Source organism: Saccostrea echinata, unplaced genomic scaffold, assembly GCF_033153115.1.
Source record: "Saccostrea echinata isolate AGI-Se365-2 ecotype Australia unplaced genomic scaffold, CSIRO_AGI_Sech_v1 ptg000009l, whole genome shotgun sequence".
Taxonomy (NCBI): Eukaryota; Metazoa; Mollusca; class Bivalvia; order Ostreida; family Ostreidae; genus Saccostrea; species Saccostrea echinata.
This window is the reverse complement of record NW_026889758.1, coordinates 5782652-5809307: the sequence shown is the minus strand read 5'-3', so window position 1 is coordinate 5809307 and position 26656 is coordinate 5782652. Positions and strand designations below refer to the sequence as shown.

The following is a 26656-nucleotide window of genomic DNA, read 5'->3' as shown; positions in this document are numbered from 1 at the left end:
GTAAAATAAAAGGTCCGCCCTCTGCTTTTCAGATATTTTACCATTAGAAAGCAAACATTTTGGACAGGGTTTATTTCCGTAAAATAAAAACTAGTCAAAATGGCAGGGCGGACCTTAAAACGCAGTATATTTAAAGGTCCGCCCTCTATAATTCAGAAGTCTTACTGTTAGAAAGCAAACATTTTGGACAGGGTTTATTTCCGTAACATAAAAACTAGTCAAAATGGCAGGGCGGACCTTAAAACGCAGTATAATAAAAGGTCCGCCCTCTGTTTTTCAGATATCGTACTATTACAAGGCGAAATTTTGAACAGGGTTTATTTTCGTAGCATACAAACTAGAGAAAGAGACAGGGCGGACCTTAAAACGCAGTATATTTAAAGGTCCACCCTCTATAATTCAGAAGTCTTACTGTTAGAAAGCAAACATTTTGGACAGGGTTTATTTCCGTAACATAAAAACTAGTCAAAATGGCAGGGCGGACCTTAAAACGCAGTATAATAAAAGGTCTGCCCTCTGTTTTTCTTTTTTCCCACATACATGTATCTCATTTACAAAGCAAAAATTATGGAAATGCTGTAAGTTCCTATTGTTTTTTTTCTTTGTTGGTTCGTGTGTTTCCAGGGTAAAAAGATAATTAGGTTTTTAATTTTAGGATGGACGCTAAATTAACTTAGAAAAACTCTTGGAATGGCCTAATTGTGCATAAGAATTGCATATATACTACTATGTAGTAGTGTACTTTTTTCATTTAATATGCTGACAAAAAGACAAAACTTTAATGTCAATTAATTATCCACTCTATGTACGTTTGCAGGAGATGTGTCTACAGTATTGTGTATCTATATGCAACCATAAACATCTGTCTGAAGGGACCAAGGATATATATTATTATTTAATTAGTAATGTTGATGACGTGCAACAAGAGAACTATAACCACCCCCACCCCCACCCCACCCCCCACCCCCATCACACACACATAAATAAAAAAGAAATAGCTGCTAAAAGTCGTAGAAAATCTAATTTAAACCAAAATCAAAATAAATATAAAAAATATTAACAAAAGAACACGACTTGGTGGTGTTTTATGAATTTTTATATCAGTCACGATCTCAACAGACACTTTCCTTTTTATTTTAGGGGGAAACACATGTCAAGTTGCTCTGTAAAACCCCTCTGTAAATAGTATGGGTGGATAAGATTCTCCCTTGTAAGAAGGTGGAAAAGGAGAAAATTCTGTACTGAAGCGTACTGAGTATTTCCTATGGTGGATAATAAAGCCGGGGTTGTTTCTTCCAAGCTCGCTGCATGTCTTTTCCGAAATTTTGCATTGCATTTCCGACATTTTTTGTTTTCATTTTACAATACAATCAACACTAAGTCTAGTAAAAATACAAAGTTTAGTAATAAAATGCAAGAATTTCAATAATAAAACATGCAATTTTTTATCACCAAATTTTAATGCCCACTGAATTATATGTGATTGAAAGCACCGAAAAACAGAATCCCCTCAACTTTGATTACTTTATTCCCTCAAACATAGTTTCTGTATGTCATAAATTCTATCTTAACCTTTCTGATCTCAAATTCAGTCTGATTATCTTGATTTGAAAAGATGAACAAAAATTCACAACTTACACTTACATGTGTCCGAGGATAAAATCATCATAAGATTCTTTTAAATATAAACAGAACTTTTTATTTGGAAATCAATGAATTATTCTTGATTTTTTTTTTTTTTTTTTTTTTTGAAGGGAAATTTCAATTTTGTTTTCATTGCCGGAAAAGTACTTTATGATGATAAATGTCAGAGATGAAAATTTTAAAACGTCAGAAATGAAAACTACAAAATGTAGGGAATGAAATAAACAATATTTAAAAAAAAAATCCGGAAATAAAATCCTATGGTAGGCTCATTTTCCAAAAGGGGAAGGGGTCTTTAAACCCAAGCTCGTTTTTCCGGGAAAAAATATTAATGCGGGAGGAAAGTCTACAACATCAGTACTTTTTAAACTATTTGACATGTATCAGCATAATTTTGCTATACCCCACCCACCAAAAATACAACAACACTATTTATATTCTTTTCCTTTTTTTTGGGGGGGGGGGGGTAGTTTTATTGCTTAAAATGTTCAACTCGATTGACTTTGGTTTGATTTTGCCAATTAATGCACATCTTCCTTAACCAGTGTTAACCCCGGGGTAATATCAAGTAGAATGAAATAATCGTTAGTCTTTAACTGGATAAAAAACGATGGTTATAAAAACACGGGGGATATGCGACTTCAAGTTTCGTCAGGTGAGACAATAGGCCTACCCCCCAAAGCACAGACATGTTGTTTTAACAACAACGGGATAGGCTAGTACACCGTAACACAATTCCCTGTCACAGTGACCCTCCAATTATTTTATAGTTAGGTACAATATGAATCGTAAGAATTATGCATAATTATTATTAATAATATAATGAAATATCTTTCGAACGATATGAAAATTCTTTTTGGGAAGTGGAAGTCGAACGTTGTTAGGAGAGAGACTGTAATGAAATGATCATTGTTGGACTTACGAAGACCATATACTGAACAATGTGCCAGTGAAGGTATGCGTATTATATATATATGTATTTTTTTTTTTTATTTTGCAATGATAATATTGATATCACTTAAACTATAAAAGACACATGTCATACGTGATTTTCCCAAAGAGTAACTCGATCAACAGATCTTTGCATCTTTATATTTTTTGTTTTGTGCACTACCTGGGAGGTATGTACTACGATAAGGAGCTAACGGTTTATCAGTGCTAACATCAAATTTTGAATAATTTTTTGATAGATAATTTGAGGTTTTGTACTGAAATATATCATAGTATTAGAAATATAATTAATTAAAATTGGCTAACGAAATCCAGCAACTAGCGAGATATCGCAAGACTTGATCCTTTTAGTATATATACAATGTACATACATGTACGTCCCTGGAACTCCATTTTGCTGGGAGGGACACTTTTATAACAACTATACCTTAAATAATTTAAAAAGATTAATAAAGCAAATTAATTTCGAATCAATAAAGGAGAAAAATCTGCATATTAGACCGAAGGCGGACCTTTTATTATAGAGGCAGGCCGGACCTTATATGTTATCGTATTAGGTCCCCCCGGACCTTTAAACAAGGCGGACCAAATATTATGCGACAACGGTCATTCACTTCAAAGCTTTTGTTTACTGTCAGCCTAACGTTGTACAAACTTGTGCGAATGACAAAAAGCGCATTATACATTTATAAAACTTGTGTGAAAGTAGGAAATTTGTACAAGATTAGGCTTGTACTTAAAACATTAAAAATGTATGAAAAGTTGAATGTTTTTGCTATAATAGCAAGCGACAGCTATTTACCTGTATGACCTATGTTGAACCCACCCGTGGAATAAATTATTTAAAATACGGGTAGCCACGTGAGTTCTACCCGGGTAAACATTCCTCAAAGGTGCTCACTGTAAAAGATAGCCACGTTTTGTATCATTATATAAGTCGTAAGTTTGTATGTATTTGGTTTTAGGAACACGGGAGGGTTAGGAGAGTATAGTATCATTAAAATGTCATCATACATAAAAGCGTCAAACATTTTTAACATTCATGCAAGAATGGTACCGGTATTGAAAGCCACCTAAATATATTTTTTTTTCATTTTAAAATTCAAAGGAACTAATGGTAATACTTATTGTGTTATTTCAAATGCAAGCGTGCAAATTTCTTAGTTTGATCACTCTGGCTACAGGCATCTATACAACTTCATTTTTTCACAGGTAAAAAAAGCGCAAGAAGTATCATTCGGCAAACGCGCCCGTCAATGATCCACCATCAGATTGTTCAAGTGTCCGATTTAAATGTCTCCTCCCCTTGATTTAAATAAATGAAACTCAAAATAGGATCGGTACGACTTTTCCGGATTTGGGGTAATTATAAGCTTAAAAAATCTTCATTTGTTTCAAATCCATGCTGATTTAGGTGATGTTTTAACATGATTTTAAATAGAAATATCCACTTGTGTTTAACTATTACCAAAAAAGAACAATTTGGTAATATATTCTAAAGTAAAACGTCACTGAAAAAGGGCCCATGAAGCATTGCTTAAGTGCACTTGTCCTTTAAAAAGGTATTGGACTTCTAAATAATTTGGGTGAGGGTGTCAGTTTGTTCTTTTGCTAGAAATTGATTATGTTTGTTCATTCGGTAAATATTGTTGCGTAATATTCGTAGAAAGAAAAGGATGAAAAACATCTTTAAGCATTGATGGAAAGCGTTCCAAGTCAAAAATTAAATCTAGTTAGAGATCCTGATCTTCACTACCAAGGCTCCTACAATCCCACGGCAATCAACTGCTGCATCTAATCATCAATTACCTTTGTATTTACAGGTGTACAGAATTATCAGTCAGGGCTCCTAGCTGTCTTGTAGATGCTGTGCAATGTCTAACCCCGTTTGGATAATTGCAATCATGACCATCTCAGCACATTTAGGAGATACCATCGATTGTTTCGGATAGCTAATGCCGTTTCTTCATGCTCTTTTAAGTTTCTTCTCAATAAATCGATAATAAATCACTCATAAACTTAAGTGTTTCAGCTGCATAATAGAAACCTTTTCGCCTTGTTTTCTTGCTTTATCGCTTACAATTCTGTGAAGTGTCCTATTCTTTGTGCATTAGTCTAAAAGCATATCATCATATCACAATATCCCAATTTCTTAACTACACGACAGGGAGTATCGCTAAAGATACTCCCTAAGTATTACTTGTTTTTTTTTTATTTGTTTATTTTTTTTTTTTTATTTATTTTATTTCGGTAAATTAGACAATTGTAAGTAAACTACTTTTGCTTACAGACTGCACTTCAAGATGACAATTAAGATAAATATTACTGCACATCAAAGTACACCTTCATATTGTAAATATGGCTGAAATATTGCCGACTCGGCGTTAAACAACAATCAATCAATCAATCTTATTGTAACATAAAGACTGATAATATTGTTAGGTAGTATGGAAAAGTATTCCCATCGTTTTTCTCTCATGAGCAGAAGGAGCGCTGTAATTGCAGAATTTTTATAACTTAAGATATACCAAATTATTAAGTTAAAAGAAAAGTTTTAATATATCTGTAACCATGACACAGCTAAGTAACAATAAGTAGAAAAAAAAGTGGGGAACTTTTGGGGCGAACTACTTAAGGATAAAAAAAACACAAACTTTTTTCAGAAATCAGCAAAATTTCTGTTAGATTTATATTCAAGTAACCTGAATAATGTTTACCAGGTAAAGTGCGAGAATTCGAACTTTGTAAGATTTTGTTACAATGTCAAAAATATATGCAAATTTTGTATAGAATTATATAGGAAACAAAATAAAGTCGCATATTTAAGCACCAAAGAAAACTTACGATTTCTTTATATATTAGGGATTTATTATATATGTCATTTCTATTCAAAAATCAGTCAAAAAATATATATCAATCCAGACATCAAATTTTTGTTTGCGTTATGCATCCTTAAGCGTATTTGTAGAATTAAGAATTAAAATTCTTAATTAAGGCTGAGTCTAACTATACCTATTTCTGTGTTTACGATCAGAGAAAATTTCTTTCAAATATTGATTAGAGTTTATCTATGACTTAATTTGAATAAAGTACGGTATAGTAGAGAGAGGTTCTGATTATATATACCCGTAAAACATACATAAACTAGAGGCCCATAGACCACAATGCCCATCCGAGTCAACTCTTTCTGTAAATTAATGTAAATAGATGAAAACCTTATTCAATTTAAATTCCATGATTCAACAAGATTAATCTATAAAATATTGAGACTTTAAGTCAACAAAATTTGATTGTAGACTTTTTATTCTTGCAGAATATCACATGTTTCGGTGGAAAACTGTGGCCGCAACTTAGCTTTGGGGATCATTATTCGAACAAGTTTAAATCTTCACTACATGCGATAATTATAAATTGTAACCCTTCTCATGTTTTATAGGACGATTTTCAAAGATATTTTGTACATGTACTATGCATGTCATATCCTAATATGGCTTCATCCTGGTCCTAGGCGTCATGGTGTGAAAACAAACTGAATCAAAATTATACACTTGCACATTAAAATGACTAAGTATATAAGATTTTTAACGATTTTTCCGATACATTTCCCTGTGAAATCTTTAATCTTATTATGGCCCCATCCTAATCCCCAAGGGACAGGAATTAAACAAGATTAAATCTGTATTACGGTCCTATTTCTCAAATAAGAACTCGGGGATCTTGCATCTTGTCAAACGAGTCTAGTTCAGACCGTTGAGTCTAGTACATGTACAGTACTTTTTGTCAAAGTCATTTTAAAATCTCGCGTCAAGAATGTGGATTTGCTATCAATTACTCTGATATTGACCAAATTGGCCCTGGTTTGATAATAACACGTCCTTTGTATACATTTTAAAGCTAACATTAGTATGTGTATGTCAGATAAAAGCTTCCCTGTTCTAAATCGTGAAGGTCTCAAAAAGAAATTCCCTACCAATATAAACCTGATCACAAACAACCAGAGCACATAATATAAAATCTTCATCTTCATAAAACAAATATAAAATCTTTGTTACAAAGTTATGAGCTAAACAGATAGAAGCAAGACACTAGGCATTGCTCCATCCAAGTGAAAAAGTGAAAGCTCAGATTGGCGTCTAACTTCCTTCACTGCTTAATCTAATAAAGCATTTTATATGTCTAGATGGCTAACAAGACTGTCATTTTCCGCATCTAAAAAAATATAATTTAGGTAATTGAAATCTCCAATACTTTTAATTAAATGGGAATTGAATAAGCTTATCTTCAAAGTATCCAGTGTCACTGAACGTTTTGATAGAATAAATTCGTTAATCTGAAGGATTTTATTTTCTTAACTAGTTTATTTTCAGATTGATTATAGTTGGTTATTGTTCCAGAGATTGGGCGTCCTTAGAAACATGTGAATGTGGATATCGATTTCACAAGCTTGAAGGAAACATTAATAAAAGTTCATTAGAATCTACACATAGTACATGCATCATTAAATCCAAGTAATTAAACATCAAAGATAAGGAACAATGGAAAACCATACATACTATATTAAGTGGAGCTTTTTGATGCACAGTAACAACAATGTTTATATTGTCTAGAAGTACTATTTACAGTATTTGGTACTACTAAGAATCCATTCTCATGTCCACAATACTTGATGCTTCTATATGGATAAGTTTATACAGGGTTATTCTCGCCCTCTCACATTTGAAAATAATTTTGTCCCATTTTAAATTCGCCCAGTCATAGTTCTGTTTAAGACGTTATACTGTTTTCTTTAAATTCGCCCAATTGAAAGTAGGGCGAAAGGGGCGAAAATAAAACGGGACGAGAATTTCCCTGTATACAGTATATTATTCAGTAGAGCTTCTAACCCTCAGCGTTACAATCGCTACATACAGTATGAAGTTGTTTGTGAAGAGTATTTTGCTTACTAGTATTTGATAAACTTTAAACATAAAGTGTCGTCAGGATATTCTATGTCGATTCAATTGATTAACTTGTTAACTTGAGTCACTAATGTGACCTGCTGCCATTATATTCAAGTATTGTGTCCTGTGTTGTTGTTGTTGTTGTTTTTTTTTTTTTTGAACATTTAATTTTTCTCTGAAATGCTGAACTAGTAACAAGCAATTTTGGTACATGGTGTTGGTTAAAAAGTTGTGATTTTTTTTAAGGTTTCTGTCCCCCGAAGAAGTTGGTGTGGGATTAAAACGCTAGAAGCTCAAGGCAATCTTCCTAAATTTTCTTCTATACTCGTAAAAGGAAACACACCATGTGCATGATTATAATGAAAAATGTTACCTTTACAATCATTAAATATTCAAGTCCCCTTGACCTGTAGTTGAGACCCCCGTTTCAAATATGACAGAAGTCATCTTACATACAAAAACTTTGTTTCATCAAATATTTCTTATTTTACTCTGGACATCTAGCTAAAGAAAGGTGAATAATGACCATATTGATTCTAATTATGAAATTCAATTTCAGTGTACAGGGTAATAACAATAAGAAAAGAAGTCTCCTATCACATTTTTTTTAATTTCAGGTCCCAGGGAGTCAGGATAGTTCAAGTGTGCAGTGTTAAAAATGTTTAAAAGAAATATTATAATAATAAACCAGTTCTAAATGCAGACAAATTATTTGCATAGCGGGTCATTCTATAAGAATGCATTTTGTTAAAGTGAAACATGGACACACACGAAACAAAAATGCTTTTCCTAATCTCTACGTGTCACACAATTCAAAGACAATTGACAGGGAGAAAAAAATCAAGCGAAAAAAACCCTGGCCTGCTCTAACCGGGCTTCTAAAAGGATTTATATGTGAGTAAGAAGGGGATAATGATGCAGCATTTGAGGTGCTGAATAGTATGATATTAAAAGAAGATATACTCAAAATATTGCAAGCAAAGGATCGTGTATACAAGAGAAACTCAAAAAAAAGAAACTCAAAGGATAAGAGAAACTAAAAAGATCGTGTGCTTAAGAGAAACTCAAAAGATCGTGTGGATTAGATAAACTCAAGTAAAGGATCGTGCACATAAGAGAAACTCAAGTAAACGATCGTGTACATAAGAGAAACTCAAGTAAACGATCGTGTACATAAGAGACACTCAAGTAAAGGATTGTGTACATAAGAGACACTCAAGTAAAGGATCGTGTACATAAGAGACACTCAAGTAAAGGGTCGTGTACATAAGAGAAACTCAAGTAAAGGGTCGTGTACATAAGAGACACTCAAGTAAACGATCGTGTACATAAGAGACACTCAAGTAAACAATCGTGTACATAAGAGACACTCAAGTAAAGGGTCGTGTACATAAGAGAAACTCAAGTAAAGGATTGTGTACATCAGAGACACTCAAGTAAACGATCGTGTACATAAGAGACACTGAAGTAAAGGGTCGTGTACATAAGAGAAACTCAAGTAAACGATCATGTACATAAGAGACACTCAAGTAAAGGGTCGTGTACATAAGAGAAATTCAAGTAAAGGATTGTGTACATAAGAGAAACTCAAGTAAACGATCGTGTACATAAGAGAAACTCAAGTAAAGGATCGTGTACATAAGAGAAACTCAAGTAAACGATCGTGTACATAAGAGACACTCAAGTAAACGATGGTGTACATAAGAGAAACTCAAGTAAAGGATCGTATACATAAGAGACACTCAAGTAAAGGATCGTGTACATAAGAGAAACTCAAGTAAACGATCGTGTACATAAGAGAAACTCAAGTAAAGGATCGTGTACATAAGAGACACTCAAGTAAAGGATTGTGTACATAAGAGACACTCAAGTAAACGATGGTGTACATAAGAGAAACTCGAGTAAAGGATCGTGTACATAAGAGACATTCAAGTAAAGGATCGTGTACATAAGAGAAACTCAAGTAAACGATCGTGTACATAAGAGACACTCAAGTAAACGATCGTGTACATAAGAGAAACTCGAGTAAAGGATCGTGTACATAAGAGAAACTCAAGTAAAGGATCGTGTACATAAGAGACACTCGAGTAAAGGATCGTGTACATAAGAGAAACTCAAGTAAAGGATCGTGTACATAAGAGACACTCGAGTAAAGGATCGTGTACATAAGAGACACTCAAGTAAAGGATCGTGTACATAAGAGAAACTAAAGTAAACGATCGTGTACATAAGAGAAACTCAAGTAAAGGGTCGTGTACATAAGAGACACTCAAGTAAAGGATCGTGTACATAAGAGAAATTCAAGTAAAGGATCGTGTACATAAGAGACACTCAAGTAAACGATGGTGTACATAAGAGAAACTCAAATAAAGGTTCGTTTACATGAGAGAAACTTAAGTCTTATTCAACCTTTTATAGTTGCAATATTGGTGACAAGAATACATATTATATGTAAAATATGGACAGATACATGTTTCAAAGATGTGTCGAAACTTTCAAAAGGCCCTGTGCTTCAGACAAGTTCCCATTACTTTTGTCCATTTCAACTCTTGCAGTATATGTGTTTGGTGTTTTTGTTTGGTTTGTTGAACCAAAGCAGCACATATCTTTTAAAGTTTGCTTGAATTCAGAACTCATGCTGCAAAACAAGAGAAAGTTCAGGGGGTAGGAGAAAATGATGAGAAGGTTGACTATTCTTTCAGAAATTTGCAAATCATGTAGGTCATATGTGGCACCTGAGAGATATATGTCCACATAGAGGCACTGAATAATCCCGACCGGAAGTTCTACCAACAGAGTAATGGCAGCCATGCACACAATCATGATGGTTACGCGTCTGTTTTCTTTCACAGTACTGCTGCTGTTTTCAGAGTTGCCGTTCAATTCGATCTTTTTGTTGGTTATGTTTCGTAGGCCACAAATCATTTTAGCATTCAGAATAATGAGTGATATACAAGGCACAAACTGGATAAGGATAATGCGTATGAATAAATAAGAGATCAAGTAGGCGTTGACATCAATGTACTCACTGAAATTAAAGACACAGATTCTCCCGGAGAACTGAACCTTCGAGACAATGAATTGGCTCAAATGTACAAGAACAGCAAGAACATAAGTTGATATTATCACTATTGTTGTATTACGAAGAGTGCAAACTTTTCTTGCCGTGAACGGATGACAAACGTACATATACCGCTGGGTGGCCAATAGGAGAGTCAACCATATAGAAGCCGTGTGTGTTATGGTTGGCATAAACAAAGAAATCCAATTCTTCATTGAAATAAACTCACATGGAATTTGGTATTGAAGACCATATTCAACAAAATAAAACGGTGCTGGAAATAACATGGTGAGTGAGTCAGAGACTGCCACGCCCACCAGCCCGGCCTGACTCGCTCCATACGTCTTCTGTCGCTTAAACACCGCGATGACAACAGTGTTGGTAATAAGAATTATTACAGCTAAGGAAGGTATTACAAATCCATTAATGACCCTGACAGATTCTGGATTTGTCGTGATATACTCATCACTATTGTTTACATTTACTGTAAAATTGTGGTTTAAAGATTCCATTGACGTGACGTTGTGATAGAAAATGTCTGTTGTCCGTTTGTTTTCCTCCATCACTGACATATATATATTTTTCGTGAAGTAAATCTTTTTGCTTTGTTCTGTCACATATCTGAAAAGTAAAAGGATAAACTTTCGTCAAACATGTTGTTATGACAACAGTTAATAAACGATTTATTCTTTCTTCCCCAGATGGTTGCTCAATGTGACCCGTGGTGTTAATTCAACGCCAAGAAATACGAAGCAAGTGTGAATCAGACCTAGATTCCCGTCTCCAGCTTTGATTCATTGCAACCTCATCTCATGACGTATTATTTGTTGTTTTTTTTTTTTATCTAAGTGAAATGAATGAGCTTTTAAAAACTTTCGTTTTTTTTGTTTGTTTGTTTGTTGTTTTTTTTTTTTTTTTTTTTGTTTTGTTTTGTTTTGTTTTTTTTTTGTTTAAAAATATTGTGTTAATCTTTTTCATGTATGTGTATTCGAAATCATGGGAAGTATTAATATATTTGCGCCATCTTCTATCGATATAAGCTATATATATTGATTACATATTAAGAACCACTTACATTTGAACTAACGCTTTTATATTTTCATCAAAATCCTTAATTGTTTTCAAACCCCCTCCCTTTTGCAAACATACAAAACAAGAGGCCCATGGGCCACACCACTCACCTGAGATTTTGCCTTCGGCTAGAAAAAAACCCAGAAATCAGATAAGTTTCAGTATTGGAAAGTTAAAATATATAAGTTGTCCCACCCTTCCCCTTAGGTTATGATTTGCACAAACTTGAATATACACTACCCCAGGTTCCTTCCATATTTATATGAATAATCATGGCTTTGCTGTACTTAGGAAGAGGGTTTTTATGATTTGATCTTATATTTATATTCTATTGTAGTCCGCCCTACCCCCGAGGATCAAAATTTAAACAAACTTGAATCTACACAACCTGAGGATGCTTCTTTAGTAATATGACTTATCATAGCTTTGCTATTCTTAAGGTTCATTGATACTCTGATAAGGGAGATACTCTTATTGACATTTATGTCTATTATTCCTTTATAAATTTGTGAAGTTGAAATGTCTTTTGTCCAATTTTGCACCGCAAGCTATGATATAAATGTTTGTATTTTACCTATAAAACACACTTCTTTTGGGGGAAAAAAACCCATTACAGTTGAGGCAATATTTTACATGAGTGAGCAGAGGGTTTATGAACCGTAAGAAGAAGATTTAAAAAAAAAAAAAACTATATATATTTCTATGTTAAACTTTGATCTTCTATTGTGGCCCCATCCTACCCCTGGGGGTCATGATTTGATCAAACTTGAATCAATTTAATTAAAATTACAGGTTCCGAATCCGCTACCGCTTCTCAAACATCTAACAACATCTCATTAGGGGGTCACGTCAGAGCGACCTTTCGATTACCCAATGAAATCGCCGTCTCCGAAATCTTGGCTTATAGTTCGGATGCGTTTCTTTTTTTTAATGCCAAACCTAAACGCCCGAGGGGTTTCGTACTAAACAAAATATGCATGGTAAAGACCGTGCAATATATGAATGTGACGTGCGGGATATATAGTAGTTTGTGCATTTTCGTTTGCGTTATTCATGTAAGAATGCCAGATTGGCGGACTATACGTTCAATTTATACCAAAATTACTTTAATTCATCGTAAGACAGTCCACTGAGCATCAATAATGTACAGATGTAGCCGTGGAACTAATTTTAGAATCGTAAACAGAAGGTTGAATCTGACTGGCCAATTTTTTTTAATGTTTATTCATAATCGAAAGGTCGCTCTGACGTGACCCCTAATGGGATGCTGTTGGATGTTTGAGAAGCGGTAGCGGATTCGGAACATCTAATTTTAATTAGATTGAAACTTGAATCTACACTACCTGATAATGCTTCTGTAATAATATGACTAATCACGACTTTGCTGCTGTTCTTGAGAAGAACATTTTAATTTAATTCTTAATTATCTCCCCTTGACAGAATGCGTTCCCATTCATGTGAAGAAATTTGAATCCCTTTTACCCTATGATGCTTTGTGGCAAGATTAGTTGAAAATGGCCCAGTGGTTCTTGAGAAAAAGTCCAAAATGTGAAAAGTTTACAGACAACACACGATCGACAGATAAACAGACGCCTTTGACTCAGGTGAGCTAAAAATGAGGATGATAATAAGCTTTTACGTCGACTTCAAATCAGATAATTTTTCAATACATGTGATGCTGAGGAAGGAAATAGTTAATATATCTTAAACTGTAACCCCCAGCCCTGTTTTACCAAAAATCTGGCATATAACAAGTAAAAATCTCGGGGAATTTCGAGAAATGATTTAGGTGGCACGCCTATTTTTCCGATTTCATCTCTTTTCCATTTTCGGGTTGGGGGGGGGGGGGGATTGGCAAAAATTTGTCTAAGGTACAGCAATACAATCCATCATTAATACATATAAAGGTGTGTGATTTATAAATGTCATAAGATAAAAGCTACACTTAAATATGCTTTCAGTTTAAAGCAATCATAGAATAAAATTTCGGGATTAAAATGATTTTAAGCTCTAGACCATTTGGGAGACTGCCTTGTTTGCTTTTTCTCAAGCATTTATATCTCCTAAGTAACTTACGAAGCAATTAACATAGACTCCCCATCTCCAGCTAAAACAACTGTTTTATTTCAAAACCGGTTGTTTTTTCTTCTGGAGGACACCGTTTTTAGGGTTTGTCGCGATATCATGTGCATTTTGTATTTTAAATACTGATGGAGGGCAATATTTACAGATTTTTATTTTATGAAGAATTTAGGTATAAGACATGTATCATTAGATAAATAGGGTAATCCTTTGGTATTTAATAAATTCATAATCTACACTGTACATAATTAAGCGAAAAAAAAAATAAAACAAAATTCAAATTTTCTGTGATCGAACCTCTGTTTAGGTGTTTATTGCAAACAATGGCTTAAAACACTAAGATACCCGGATTGACACTATAATTGAACATTACAACAAATAGGAAATCTCCTTACCTCTGCAATTTTGAAGTACATTATGTACTTCGATTCGAAAAAAAAAATTGTGTTATTTTTGTTTAATTTTTCATTTACCCCTATTCCCTTTATTAATAATTAACGCCAGTCTACTAATCCTGTTAATTTTGTTGTTCATTAATTATTTTTGGTAACATGGCAACTTTCTACGGGATTAACTTTGAAGCTACTTATTCTGTTAAAGTACACAACTAATACATTTGAATATATATATTCACTCAGGTCATTGTATTGTTACCTTGACTTCTTGTATAGAGAGGGTATTTATAGGCATTATGCCTGTTGCCCAATTTATTCAGTATTCTGAATAAATATTGTTTAAATCAACACTTCAATTTGAATTGTACAATATACAGAAAAAAGTAATTGTTAATGATGAAAATTCTTCAATGTCTCAGGTAGGTAATTTCTCTTAGGAAACAAGAAATGGCTATCTTGTAAATCATTCTTATTAGAGGAGTAAAGAGAGAGAGTAAAAACAGTTCCAAATAACAATTACAGAAAACATACAATAAAACAAAATGTACTTTTGAAATGAAAAAAAGAACATGCCTTATAAATTTGAAATGAAAGCTAGTCTTTTCTCTAAGGGGGCTCTCTACATCGTCACAACATGGCGTACTTCTGTTTGAAACGCCATTTTGGTCCGAAATGATCAGATTCTGTCCTGAACAAATTCACAAAACACCGATAAATCACCTGGTATACCAAATCATGCGAGACGTATGCTCTATTGTGAGGGTGACCAAGGTACGCTTTCTTCAGGCATGGAATTTTTGTCAATAAATTCGAACGATTTTATTCACAGACAATATATGCACAAACTTCTAAAGCTAAAATATGACAATAAGTAATTTCTAAAAAATGATAAAAGACCAAAGCTTCTTTGTACAATATTTGATCATTATGTTTCAAACCTCCTCCTCAAATGTTTTCATAAAGTCCTATAGGAAATTTATGCTTAGAACTTTCGAATGCATATGCTTCCAGCGAAATATAATATATAAGGAATAACCAGCACCTTCCCATCGCTTAGAGGATATACCCTGTTTACAACAGAGTATACACCCCGCACGGTGAAATTGGAACTCTTCATGAATGTAATCACCAAAACGTTTAGATAATATGCTGTATTAACTCGAACGTTTGACCAACATTGGTTATCAGCTGTTTTATATGGAAAACGTAAAGATTTGAACCGAAGTAGGAATTTCGTTATACGAACTCCTTCTACCCGCTTTTGACCATTTACTTGTCGTATCATCTGTAGCACAGGATAAAACATACAAGCTGGATGAAAACGGTACGTAGATCTTCCTCTATCAATACATTGAATTCACATATGTCTTTGAAAAACGCATAAATTCATTTGAAAAGCAATACAGTATGAACTTTCTCCGTGTACTTATCTGGCATACACGGTCATCCATGTCCTTATTAATTCTTTCTTCAATGCTTGTGTATGTTAATATGATATTAGTTTTAATATATATATATATATATATATATATATATATATATATATATATATATATATATATATATATATATATATATATATATATATATATATATATATAAAATCATTCCCAAGATATTTTCCACCAGGATTTTTGTGATGTTTAAATTTTTTGTTAGTTTTTTCAATTTCATTTAATTCCTTTTTTTCTCATCATTTTAACACTTTCATACTATTTTCAGATTTTGTAGGAAATCCATCCAGCTCTTCTCATAAAAAAAAAACCGTTTTAGTGTTTCTTCTGTCTTTTTTATTCAAATAAAAATCATGTATATTTCAATTATGAATTTATTAGTTTTTGTTTCAAGTTTTCATAACATTGAGCTTTTAAAAATATAAAATAAGGGGTTTTTACAAAATTAATCAAATATTTTAAATTTTTACTTAAAAAATTAGTCAAATACTTTGGAGCATTATTTCATTGGATATTTGGCACGTTATTAGAAACAAAGTAATGCAACAAAAATCATTTACACGTTATAGGTGTAGGGATCCATGTCCGTGTCTGTTTGGGAAGTATCACATTAAGATAAAAAGCTTGGAACTCTCTTATTTCAAAGTATACATTATTTGACACTTCATAATTTGATATATACCGAGGCGCAGCCGAGGTTGACAATGGTTTTCTTGGGATGAAAATTTTCAATGTTACACTCAACTACATGCAATATTTATATGGTATTGCTTGGAGCTATTTCTTTTTACATGAGACATAATCTTTTCCCCTTTTTTGTGCTTATTTTGTTCCGCAAAAAAAAAAAAAAATGTTTTTTGGTGATTTGAGTAAATATAGAATTGTGCTTGGTATGGAACTATCCATTGAATGTGACAATAAATGAAAATATAATGAAATCTGATTTTTTCTTAACTTAGATAGATTTTGCTTTTTAACACGTGGGACTACAACAAGTTAAGGGCCAAAAGGATTTTGCCAATGACAAAAAATGTATTTGAATAGGGCTCAACACACATACATAATATACACTCGGTATTGTTTGATATAAGTGTGTTCAATTTCCAACTTATTACATATAGTACGTATTTTCGTACCTAACAAACAAAACGTATCTAACCCATGGAAAATCCAAACCAAATACGAATTAAGTAGAACTAGAATTTTTTCCCCCTCGTAACTGATAAAGTCAGTGACATTTTTTTTCTTTTATGACAAAGAATTATTTCTCACCAATGTAAGCTTAATGATACTCATCAACCAAGATACAATAAATTCGCCCTAACCATATAGGCCTTGCAAATTAATTATTTTCGACTAGAACCAGCTGTTATTATTTTTAATGAAAAGAAAAAATTACACAGAAAATGATAATGGAATCTAAAGGTTTTACCTTCTAAGGTGACAAATTAAACATCCAATACTAAAACAAAGTGTAGCTACATGTGAAGCCCATTAAATCCATAGAAAAACAAAGCAATGATCATTGTAAGCTCACAATTAGGCGTTGTTGTGGCGTTACGGAAATGAGATGTCTTTTCGTGACAGATTTTCGGTAATCAGGGATTCTACCCAAACGTTGCATTTTCTTGACTATGTTATCGGGCGACTGGACCCGCGCGCTGAATCTGGGATTAGCTATCTACGTGATCCCCTTATAAGCGTCTGCTGGTCATGAAATTGATTGGAAATTTGCTACCTTCTATATCAACTAACTTTCGCGCGTGTTCTCTTTTATCATTAATATTTAAGAGATGTAACAAATACTTCACAAAAATTTGGTTAAAGGAATATTTGGACATGGGTAAAATGTCACGGCTTGTCTACCGTTAATATAGAACCACGAATTTGAGAGCAAAATATTTAAATAGTGGTTTGTTGCTTTATAAAGTGTGTTGATAAAAAGTGTTGTTGTTGTCTTTAATTTATACCCCACAAATGTTTTGTTGCCTAGTGTAAAATGTAATATCATGACATAGTTTTTTACTCTAACATGTTGTTTCCCTTCCTAGTTGGCTGAGTCAATAACAAAATCATACACCAGTTCTTGAACAATTAAGTTGACAAGAAATGAAGTTTTATCAATAATTATGGTGTTATATTCCAGCGTCAACTTTAAAAAATTGCGTAAGGAGGCCATTCGCAAAAGACAACTGACTCGTTTAGGAGACCATTGATTTTCCACTCCATGCGACTATCTAGAACGTCTCCGAAGGATGTACTTGAGCGAATTTATCCGATCAGACCCGCTCCTTTATTGTTCCGATTCCTAGATACAGATCTGGGATCTGCTTTAAAGGATTTTACATGCTGGGAAATACCGTTAGGGAGAAAAAATAGCAATGCATGTATATAATCCAATATTCTGCAAAAATAATTGACAGAGTTCCAATTAATCTCAGACGAGGAAGCAGATTAATTCCTCGATTGATGAAAAAGAAAACAAACTTATCAGTTTAGTAAGGCATAAACTACTGGTCGATTTTGCAAATTTATTCATACTACTGAGTAACCAACTTAATTGAAAACTTCTTTTAGAAATTGGAAAATGATCGAATCGTTTAATGAAACATTCCGCCTACGTCACATCTGAAGACAGCTGTTTTCCAATGAAGTACGGGTTGTCACATGGCAAATTTGAGATTTACTGTATCATTTTTAAATAACAAATTTACCAAATTAAATATTACGAGTATACAGTCTGGTAGAAACTAAAAGCTGGGAGACAAAGAAAAACACTTATGTATTTACCATAAATGATTGTCTTTGTCTTACTAACATTAATTTACAGTTCGGAATAACAGCATCATAACAGATATCTTAACATGATATTTTGTACCATTTATTATAAATGTATTATATTTCTTTTCTTGTGTTTGTATCTTTTCCTACCTCCTCTCTACAATGTATGTTAAACTTTGTACATTTATGAGAATAAAATCATTGTCATTGTCATTGCATCATCGATTTGCAAGAGTTTTAAACACAGATATGAGTGGGTTGTTTTATACCTATGTAGTTACCTGAGTCATGATATGTCTGATCAAAAAGTAAAATTGGAGGTGCGCAATGGCACTATGTAACAAAGATTCTGTGAAAGCTAGTCTCAGTAAATTTTACTCAGTGGTATAAGAGGAGTCGCAGATAAGAGATGGGTAACACATCCCCCCCTCCCCCCAGTATTATACAAAGAATGACAGGTCTATGTTTTGCTCATCAGCGCGGATACCTACGAGTGATCTCGTCTTTCACTTAATCATCCGTGGGCAAACTCGCTGAAATATCGTCGTATGTAATTACTATGTGCGGGTCATTTGATTGGCTGCTGCACAGAATCGCGATGGCGTATCAACTAATCACAGTTTACGTTACGTATGTCTGTTCGGCAATGACGACCGCTTTTCCGTAGTTAACAAAGAGGTTGTATTTTTTTTTCATTCTTGATAAAATATAACAAGATTACAGCACGAAACAATTCATGCACGAAAATAAAGGAATAGGATTTCATGTACCTACAAATAAAAAAGAAACTTTCTGTATTTTCCCATTTACAATTATGACAGCTCGTCATTCTCTATACATAAGAACTCACATACACTGCTAGCCAATTAAAACGAATAGCTATTGGAAAGGAAGGAAATGACCGATATGTCTGAAAAATATTTACTCAGTATAACTGAATAAGTGTGATGCAAAGAAAACTTCGATATAATCAACGGGGTGCAATATATGCTGATCTAAAAAGCTTTTTGAATCACCATTTCAAAAGAAATTACATGTAAAAGGTTAAGGGCATGGGTCAAGATCTCATAAATTACAATTACACTAAGCAGTAATAAGCTACTTAAGATTAATGCGTAGGTTTGAAAATTATTATTATAGACAGAAATGACTGGTAATTAAGAATGATTTTTGATAAGAGAATAAAGGCAAGCAAAATTTTACTTGAAATCACTAGCCACTTGACAAAATAAAGTCATAAGGATGTGTCTGAATTTGAAAATCAATATATTTTTTTTCAATACACAAAAGTCTCTTTTCAAATCAAAGAGCCATTTCTATGCAGTGGTTGGATTGAATGTTATCTTATTCCTAGTGAAGCCATTATGTCATCCACATGTATTTTTAGTATCTTCGTTTCCACCTTTTCCAATAAGAATGGTGGAAGCCGTTTTGCAATTAAAAACCAATTCCAAGAATTCATTGCTTGTGAAGAATTCAATTCTGTGAAATTCAGTGTGAAACTTTATCTAATGCAGCATGGGAATCGATACATAATTAACTGTCTTGCAGTACTAGTAATTTGATAAGTTTCTCAGATTTTTTTTTTTTTTTTTTTTTTTTTTTTTTTTTTTTTGAATCGCTATATGTATATTTTTACAAGGATCAAAAAATAAAAATGATTCTTCGTCGTTTGAATGTCAATTTGCAAGAATGTATGTTTTTTGTCAATTAAGTGTCAAGACATCCACACTATTAACATCCTTTATATAGCGTATCTATGATAAAATAAAAGAGTCCCAAGGGTCGTAACGGTCACCTGAGTATAATGTAACGATCCATAGATTAAAACAAAATAAGCTGACAAATGAAGCTAAGTTGCCCAAAACCAAGAGACATAGGGTGATCAGGGATCAGCAAAATATTAATTTAGTACTCAGTTACAAATCTATTTATTTGCCTGTACTTTCACCCATTTGTCACTATTCCCTTGTGGATTAAACAAAACAATAGTTCAAGAGCACAATTCATTCCCCCACATTGGCCTCTCTTAGTCTTTTAAGATAATTTATTGTACAAAGATACGGCATCTTTGTCTCAATTTCATTTATCTATTATTTAAAAGTCTACCTGACCATTAAAAAGTATGAAAGTACTTTTGTATAAAATATAATAAAAATTCTTGTATAAATCTGTTTTGAATTGACCTTTTTAGTTACATTATTTACAGTTATTAACTATCATAAGTGAATAGAAAAGGGGAATAACTTCTTTCAGTAGAAATTAATAAATTGACAGAAGGATACAGAATTTCAAATTCTAGAAAAAAAGCACCCTTGCTTATTACAACTTTATTTAGTCTATTTGCCTCCTAGATGCCCTGGATTTTCAAAGAAAAAAGTCCTTTTTACTATAGATTCAATATAATCCCTAATACCAGAGCCCCTGATCCAGGGGCCAAGAAAAACCCTTGCTCATCATAACCATGCACTTAGTATTTCTCCTTAATAACAATGGGCAGAGAAGAAGATTTTCAATGAAATAATGCATTTCTACTATATATTCAAAAGAGCCTCATCCTAACACCAAAACCCCTGATCCCAAGCCAAGGTTATGAATTTCAAACTTTTTGAAAAAAACACCCTTGCTCGTCATAACCATGCAAATAGTTTTTTTGTTAAATACACAGGGTCAGAGAAGAGGATTTTCAACCAAAAAAATTTATGCATTACCACTATATATTCAATGGACCCCCCTCACATGAACCCCTCACCCTAGGGCCACACATTTCACAATTTTGGAAAAGGAATCTTTGCTCATAATAACTATATACTTGGTTATCTGCTTAAAAGGAGCAGAGAAATTTTCTAAGAAATTATGCAATATCTCAATATAATCAATAGACCCCCCCCCCTCCGATATGCAGAGCCCCTCACCCTGCGGCCACAAATTTTACAATTTTTGGAAGAGGCACCCTTCATCATCATAACTATACACCTACTTTATCTGCTTTATATAAAGGGAGAGAGAAGAGGATTTTAAAAGAATTTATGTATTTTCACTATATGATCAAAAGAACCCCACCCGAACACCAGAATCCCTGACCCAGGGGCCAAGATATTCACAATTTTGAGATAGGTGCCCTTGCTCATTATAACTACACACTTGGTTCATCTGCTAAATACCTAGGAGCAGAGAAGAAGATTTTCAAAGAATTAATGCATTTGCACTATATAATCAATAGAGTCCCCTCTTCTCCTGCAGAACCCCTCACCCTGGAACCATAAATTTCATAATTTTTTAAATAGACACATTTGATTATTATAAATATAAACCTTAGTTTATCTTCTTTATATACAAGGGGAAAGAAGATTTTTAAAGATTGCACTCTTTTTGATGCTTTTGGCCCCACCCCTAAAAGGCCCCAGGGGGAAGGGACCACGAAATTTTTTACAATTTTTGTTCCTCTTTACTTATAGATGTGCTATGCCAAAATTGATTGAAATTGGTTCAGTGGTTGCAGAGGAGAAGCGGAAAATGTTCAAATGTTAACGCACGACGACAGACGAAAACGGATAGCAAATGGTCACCTTAGTCACTCAGGTGACCTAATAATTTGATTGTATCCTGATTGCTGTGATTCCTAAATTTACTTTCGATTGTGAATCCTGTGTACTCCGGAAATAGTGTGTCTGTAAAATCCCAGTCACATTTCCAAAAACGACCAACGACCGATCTTTTTGAGGCAAAAATAAGGAAAACCAAACTGCAACTCAGCGAGAAATGATCGGGCGGCGGTTAGCCACTTATAAATTTTTAACTTATTAAGGCATCGTTGTTCCTAGGAATTAATTAATGTGATTTTTCTGCGTCGTCCGATACTAGTGTCGGCCGAAAATATTTTTTTTTCAGCCGACGATACGAGAAAAAACTCTGGTCGCCCGACCTTCGGCTTAAAAGTGACCTAAGTATTATTCGCAGATCTTATTGTAGCAGTTGCTCATAGCTTACTACAATAATTTCTTTAATTTCTACATATCAAAGTTATATAAATGTCCCAAACAGGGATATTTCACACGAAAAAAGCGCAATTATGTGAAAAAGAAAGACATTTCCTGGTGCGAAGAAAAGGGCAATTTTTTAGCAAAAGGGTGTTTGCACGAATTTTAATTACCTAAAAGGCTAATCAACAACGAAACCGCATGAAAAATAAAAAAACAACAACTAATTGGATGATTTCTTGTACATTTCTAGAAAATTTTCTAACATCTCCGTTATCCAGACTATGTCCGTTGGCGCCTGTATACCTCGGGAGGCGGAAGAAAGAATTTTCAAAAGAACATTTACTAGCTCTGAATCTCAATAATCACTAAAACATTAAAATGTTACAAATTATACGTCTGTAATCTTCCGGGGATATACATGTCAAAAATAATTATGATCTCAATCCCTTTCTGGCCTTTGCAAGACTACTTGTTTATTTAATATAGTTGAGGTTGGCTGTTGGAAAATAACTTTCAGGAATAGTTGATTGGCATCAAACTGAACGTTTTAGGTGCATGAAATAAGCCTTGACCATATGTTGTTCTATATGTGACAGGATAGGAGAAAATGTATGGCTGGACCGGGAATCGAACCAAAGATCCCTGCATCACTAGCCAGGCGCTCTACCAGCTAAGCTACACAAGTTCTTATTTCCGCTTGAGGGACTTTCACCTGCAAGTCCGGGGGGGGGGGGGGGTCAATGGTACCAAATTATGTAACAGGAAAGGAGAAAATGTATGGCTGGACTGGGAATCAAACCCGGGACCCGTGCATCACTAGTCAGGTCAGGTGCTCTATCGAGGCCAGTATCCACGTCCCAAACCATTACCTATAGAAAAACTTTAGAAGGTTTCTCTGCTCATAATCCTGGCGGAAATCTCCAAGTCACTGGTTACATAAAGGACTATATTCGGCCCCCAAAATTATCCTATTTATAAGTTATGTTCTAAGTCAGGAGATAATATGTATACTACATTTTCATCCATCATGTTAGGTATGACGTCAAAAAGATGTAAAATCAATATTTCAATGTTTTCGAAATAAATTTATAGTGAATTTTATGTTGCATTGATTTGATTGGAAAATATCGAATACAGGTCTGCTCAGACTCCATCCTTTGATTAAATGTGTAAAAAAAAAAAATAATATCCATGGAATATGTGAAAATAGTTCCTGCGAAAGTTTTACTGGTTTCACATAGTAACAACAGAAGTTGTAGATGTTTCAGCCGTTTATTTAAATATACATAACCAAGAGTCAGAAAGAAACAAAGACATATTTAACACGCACACATATAAAATATACAAAGAGAGATAACTCTTCTTGTTTCATCATCTCTTGTATAAATATCATTTCTCACTTTACTGCAATATTCAGATTATTCCTATAAAACTAGAATCAACAATATATGTTTTCTTTCTTTGATTTTTAAAAAAATCTAATAAATTTCAATTAATTAAACACGAAAGCATCATTAGAAATATAAATAACTACATGTACAGGGTGTTTCACAATATATGTCACACATCTGAAGGCAGAAAGAAAAGTTACATATACATTTTATATATCATTGTAATCAGCAGATATTCAAAATTATTATTTTATGTCAGAAGTATCCAACATTCTCCATTTCAGTTTCTATGGCAACGATTTCCTAAAATGTTATACTGAAAGTGTTTTTCCTACTATTGTCCTAAATAACTTAAGAAACATGTGTTCGGGAATTTCTGACCACTGCTTTGTAGGTTTTACAGGATAGTTGACAGAGTTCTTGTTTTTTATCTAGCTTTTTAGAATCCCCAAAGTGCATATTTATTTTTTTTTTTATTTTTTTCATTTAAAGATGCATTTAGATAAATGTGTCAATCCAGAACTACCGGTGTGTGTTGTCGTCCACTTCTTTCGCTCTTCCTTTCAATTAATCTTGCAAACTTCGAGCGACTCTGATTATCAGTTGGTTTTAAATGCTGCAATGCTGAAATCTTGTATGCAGACACAATCAATTCAAATGGAAGATTTCTAAGTAAACTTGATACACTTACATTGTCACAATCCATTTCCCTAAACTCAGACTTAACTGACTTTCTTGAGGTTTTCTCTATGATTGACTTCACTTTGACAATGTTCTCATTTCTTCTTATTTTTTGGGGGTGGGGGGGGGGGGTGGGGGGCAGTATTTAACTATCTTTCACCTTAATATTATGTTTTGTTCAAACTTCTTAATTATCCTTAATAAATGAAAACTTATCATAATTTTATATTGTCCATAGTACTTTGGTTTTTTTTTTTTTTTTTTTTTTTTGGTATCATGCTTGATATTCAGATTATGCCCATTTAGATGTGTGACATATATTATGAGACACCCTGTACTATTAATGAAATAGAAACTTTCACGTTACGATTCACATTCTGTAAAATCACATATTTTAGTGGGGTCAAGTTTTCATGGATTGAGGAAAATTTGTGTTTGTAGGGATTTAATATCGTGAATGAAGGATAGGTGACTAGTTTGTTTGTTTTTTTTTTTTTGTTTTTTTTTTGTTTTGTTTTTTTTTTTTTGATGTATATTTATTTTCAATAACATACAATATGTTTTTTAGGCAACACTTTAGCAGAAGCCCTCCGTAGATACCTCACCTGGGGTGCCAGGAGCTCCCTGCATTGGTAATTTATTTCATTATAAATCATCGAATATTTCCATACCATAGTATAATTGAAAAAAAATATAATAAACATCATTTTAACATTTCAATTCTGAATAATGTAAATATTATGGACATATATCTTTATAGAATTGACATTTTCTGAGAACATAAATCATATTCAAATTTTAAATAGGAAAAAGACAATTAGAAAATAAAAGAACAATAGGCCTAATAACTGTCATTTTTGAAAGATTATAATTGGATTCTATAATGATGGTTTTATAAATACATGTACATAGAATTGGAGAAACACACATTCAACCGGAGATAAAACCACATCTAAAGAGTCCATCCACATTACCTCTGGGTTGATTTTTTAACAGGATGACCGAACAAAAATGAAGGATTGTTGAGTAGTTATGTATACATATGACATGAATTCCTCGGTCTCTTCATTCTTTGAAAACAACTAAAATTAAACCCCCACGAAAATTAGTGATTTCACGATGACACCGGAATGTAAATACATCCAAATACACATAACATGATACAAACATCAAACATCAATATATACCTTACCCAGTATGGTAACAGACCCTTAGTTTATATACATCAGTCTATATCATATGTATCATCGAAATCTGAATAATGTAATAATAAATCAATATTCATATACTCTTTGTCATTTATTAAAAAAAAATACTACACACATTCACTTTTACCATTCATCAAATGAATGTACTTTTAGTAATAAAATCAGCTGATCTTCTATGAACAAGATGCTCCTTGGGCCACAAAGCTCACTTGAGGAACTATATCGCTTCTTGTTCATCAGCAGATTCTTCTTCCTATATATTTCTATGTAAAACTGTGATTGTCCATTGTAGCCCTACCCTACCCCCTGAGGTTATGATTTGAAGAAACTTGAATCATCTACAATGCTTCCATGTAAATATGAATAATCAAGATTTTGCTGTTCCTTGGAAAAGATGTTTTAATATTTGTCCTAAATATACCCATGCATGTAAAACTTTGTTCACCGATAGCGGTCCCACCCTGTCCCCGAGGAACATGTTTTGAACAGACTTGTATCTTCACTACCTGAGGATGATTCCATATGAATATTACTTATCATGACATTGCTGTTCCTGGGAACAAAAAAATCCTATGTTTTTATATGTAATACTTTCAATGCCCAGTTTTGGTCCCACCTTGCCCCCAAAGGTCATGATTTAAACAAACTTGAATCTACACTATCTGAGGATGTTTCTACAAAGATATGACTGATCAAAGCTTTGCTGTTCTTGAGAAAAATATATTAACAGAGTTTTCCTAGATATTCCTATGTAAACCTTTGCCAATGGTGGCCATATCCTATCCTCTGGGGTCACTATTTGAACAAACTTAAAATCTACACTACCTGAGGATACTCATATATAAATGACACTTTGTTCCTATGTAAAACTTTGATTACCCAATATGGCCCCACCCTACCCCTGGGGGTCATGATTTAAAATAAATTGAATCTAAACTATCTAAGGACGATCCTGTATAAATATGACTGATCATGGTTTTGATGTTCTTTAGAAGATTTTTAAAGAATTTTCCT

At 33.4% G+C, this 26656-nt stretch overlaps 1 protein-coding gene across 1 annotated transcript; it reads right to left on the bottom strand.

Moving 5' to 3' along the window:
* Positions 1–10001: 10001 nt before the first annotated feature.
* On the bottom strand, positions 10002–11208 carry LOC133183207 (sex peptide receptor-like). Its single transcript, XM_061318154.1, has one exon. It carries the CDS (start codon positions 11166–11168, stop codon positions 10011–10013), a length of 1158 nt encoding a protein of 385 aa, XP_061174138.1. The 5' UTR covers positions 11169–11208; the 3' UTR covers positions 10002–10010.
* Positions 11209–26656: the final 15448 nt, after the last annotated feature.